General features: G+C 41.6%; 1 protein-coding gene across 1 annotated transcript; it reads right to left on the reverse strand.

Moving 5' to 3' along the window:
• Positions 1 to 1,420: 1,420 nt before the first annotated feature.
• Positions 1,421 to 2,843, reverse strand: LOC106944097 (tripartite motif-containing protein 16-like). The gene has a single exon (XM_015027345.1). The coding sequence runs from the start codon at positions 2,714 to 2,716 to the stop codon at positions 1,526 to 1,528; it is 1,191 nt and encodes a 396-aa protein (XP_014882831.1). The 5' UTR covers positions 2,717 to 2,843; the 3' UTR covers positions 1,421 to 1,525.
• Between the last annotated feature and the right edge of the window lie 162 nt (positions 2,844 to 3,005).

A 3,005-nucleotide genomic window follows, 5' to 3' on the forward strand; every position in this document is an offset into this window, starting at 1 on the left:
TCTCTCTGTGATGGCACACTGCCACCTACAGGATAGTTTGTTATTACAAGACACAGAATCCAATAATTGTGATTATGGATTAAGGAGAGTGGTGCAGGTGGTAGAGCTGTTGCCTTGCAGCAAGAAAGTCCTGGGTTTGATTCCCAGGGTCTTTCTGCATGGAGTTTGCATGTTCTCCCTGTGCATGGTGGGTTCTGTCCAGCTTCCTCCAAAACATGACTGTCAGGTTAACTGGTTTCTCTAAATTCTCCCCAGGTGTGTGTACATGGTTGGTTGTCCTGTCTGTCTCTGTGTTGTCCTGCGACAGACTGGCAACCTGTCCAGGGTGAATTCCACCTTCACCTGGAACGTTAGCTGGAGATCAGCACCTCCTGACCTAAGGGACAAGGGTGTACAGAAAATGGATGGATTTATTAAAGAGAACTTCTGACACATTTCTGTTATACCTTCATCAATATTAGTTATGAATATCTTCTGGATCACCATAAATAAACTTCCTATTTGTCTAATTCATTGTGAGATTTTGTGTCTATTTATTCAACATTTTAGCTGCAAACAGAGTTTTTGAATTAAAAATGTTAATTTTGTCATCTTTCATTGTATAAATCAATACTATTCATACTTACACTAATTAAAACTTGTCTTATTTTGTAATATTATTTGTTATATATATTTAAGCAAACTTTTCACTAAATATGTTGATAAATACTAATCTGGGTGTGTTGCAGTTAAAGAACTCCAGACTTAATTATATAAAAAAAAATTCTTTATGAATCATCTCTTCCAAAATATTTTCAGTCTTAAGAAGCTGAAATGTTCTTTGTCTGTCTGATGATGGTTGAGGATCAATATGAATCATATAAAAGTCCTGAAGGGAAAGTTTGTTTCCAGAAGACTGAAATTCCCTCTCTGTAACTCACAGTGTTTGTTTCTCTGTATGGTGGAAAATAATACTTTAATTTGTATAAATGGAGGCAGTTCAGGCTGGAAGATGAGGAGTTGGAGCTGAAAAGATGGGAAGTGTGAGGAGATCCTGGAAATCTGATCCAGGTTTTTATATTTACAGTACAGAAAAAACACACAAATACAGAAAGAATCAAAAATGAATTTTATTTAGAGATTAAAAACACAGATTAATTATATGTAAGTAAAAATAGTAAAGCAATACTTAACAATTTCTCTACACCATGTACACAATTGTCCTGTAGAGGGCAGCATCCCGCCAAAACCACAGCTAAAATCTGCGTGACTACGGCAGCCCCCATGACTGTTTTATTCTGATTTGTCCAAAATCTTTTGTGCTAAAAGCAACAATCATAAACGTTCTTTTGCTGATCATCTTAAAGAAGAACGTCAAGAAATGAATAGATTCAACAAAACCAGAAAATCAGATTTTAAGAAAAACAATGGTCATCTATTCAGTCTATTGATTTCTCAGAACTTTAGACATAAACTCACAATGATCATAAAAAAGAAAAACAACAAAAATCAGAATCAAACTCAATGATCCTTTAGTATATCTTGACTACTTGGCTTTCCAAAACTTTGCAGAACCTCCAGGAAACACAGAAACCCCAGCATGTAGCGGCTCAGTGAATCTGGTCTGGACTCTGTGGATCAGAGTCATGGTTTTAGAGACTCTGTAGAAGGACAGAATACCTGCTCTGTGGTCCAGGTACACTCCGACTCTGGAGGAAACTGGACCTGAGATGGCGGTCCAGATGTTGTTGTGACCAAATTTAGACGTTTTTTTATAATAAGAAAATGCCCAGGATTTGTCATTATATCCAAATCTACATTCATTCCCATCTCCTGCTCTGCTGATGTTCTTGTATGCGACTGCTACAAAAACCCCTAAACCGCTCCACTCCACCTCCCAGTAACAACGTCCAGTCAGACTCTCTTTACTCAGAACCTCAATGAAGTGAGTGAATCTGTCTGGGTGACTGGGATAAGATTGACGTTGATTCATCCAGGTCACCTTCTTGTTCCCCTCTGATAGAACCATATTATTGTGTGCTGTGTTTGGATCTAGAGTAATTTCTCGTGAATATTTCAAGAATCCAGCTCTGGTCTTTGGTTCTGGTTCTGACAGTAGAACATCCACCTCACCGACCATCAGTGAGATGTTTGTCCATGAGTCTCTCAGGACGTCCTGTAGAGTGTCTCTGAGCTCTGACACAGCTGCTGTCACGTCCTCAAAGTGTCTCAGAGGACGGATGTTGATGCTGGATGAGTGAGTCGACTCCCTGAGTGCTGGCAGTGAGGGGTAGTTGAGGAGAAACTGGTTGTGATCCTCTGTGTGTGAGAGCTGCTCCAGCTCAGCGTCTTTCCTCTTCAGCTCAGTGATCTCCTGCTCCAGCTTCTCCTGAACATCTTTGACTCGACTCACTTCATCTTCCTGCTGGGATCTGATGTGGTGCTTCACCTCAGAGCTTCTTTTCTGGAGGAGACGGATCAGCTCAGTGAAGATCTTCTCACTGTCCTCCACTGCTTCATCAGCAGAGTGATTGATGGCCTCCACCTCCTGCTGAAGCAGCTTCACATCTTTCTCCTGGTCCTGGATTCTCTGCTGGATGTTTCCTCGTCTCTCCTCCAGCTCTCTCTGCCTCTCAGTCCTTTCTGCTGCAGCTGACACTGTGTCATGACCTTTATGTTCCTCCACAGAGCAGAGATAACAGATGCATGTCTGATCAGTGCGGCAGAACATCTTCATCACGTCGTCATGACGAGAGCAGATGTTCTTCTGGAGGTTCTTGGACGGCTCCACCAGCTTGTGTTTCTTTAAAGGAGCCACTTCATAATGAGCCTGAAGGTGTTTCTCACAATAAGAGGCCAGACAAATTAAACAGGACTTGATGGCTTTCAGTTTCCTCCCAGTGCAGAAATCACAGGCCACATCTTCAGGTCCAGCATAGCGGTGATCAGCAGGAGCAGCTTGGAGTCCAGTCTTCTTCAGCTCCTCTAACAAAGCTGCTAACATGGTGTTTTTCTGCAGATCAGGC

This window comes from Poecilia latipinna, unplaced genomic scaffold (genome assembly GCF_001443285.1).
Source record: "Poecilia latipinna isolate Pla-1442-1.1 unplaced genomic scaffold, P_latipinna-1.0 Scaffold6874, whole genome shotgun sequence".
Taxonomy (NCBI): domain Eukaryota; kingdom Metazoa; phylum Chordata; class Actinopteri; order Cyprinodontiformes; family Poeciliidae; genus Poecilia; species Poecilia latipinna.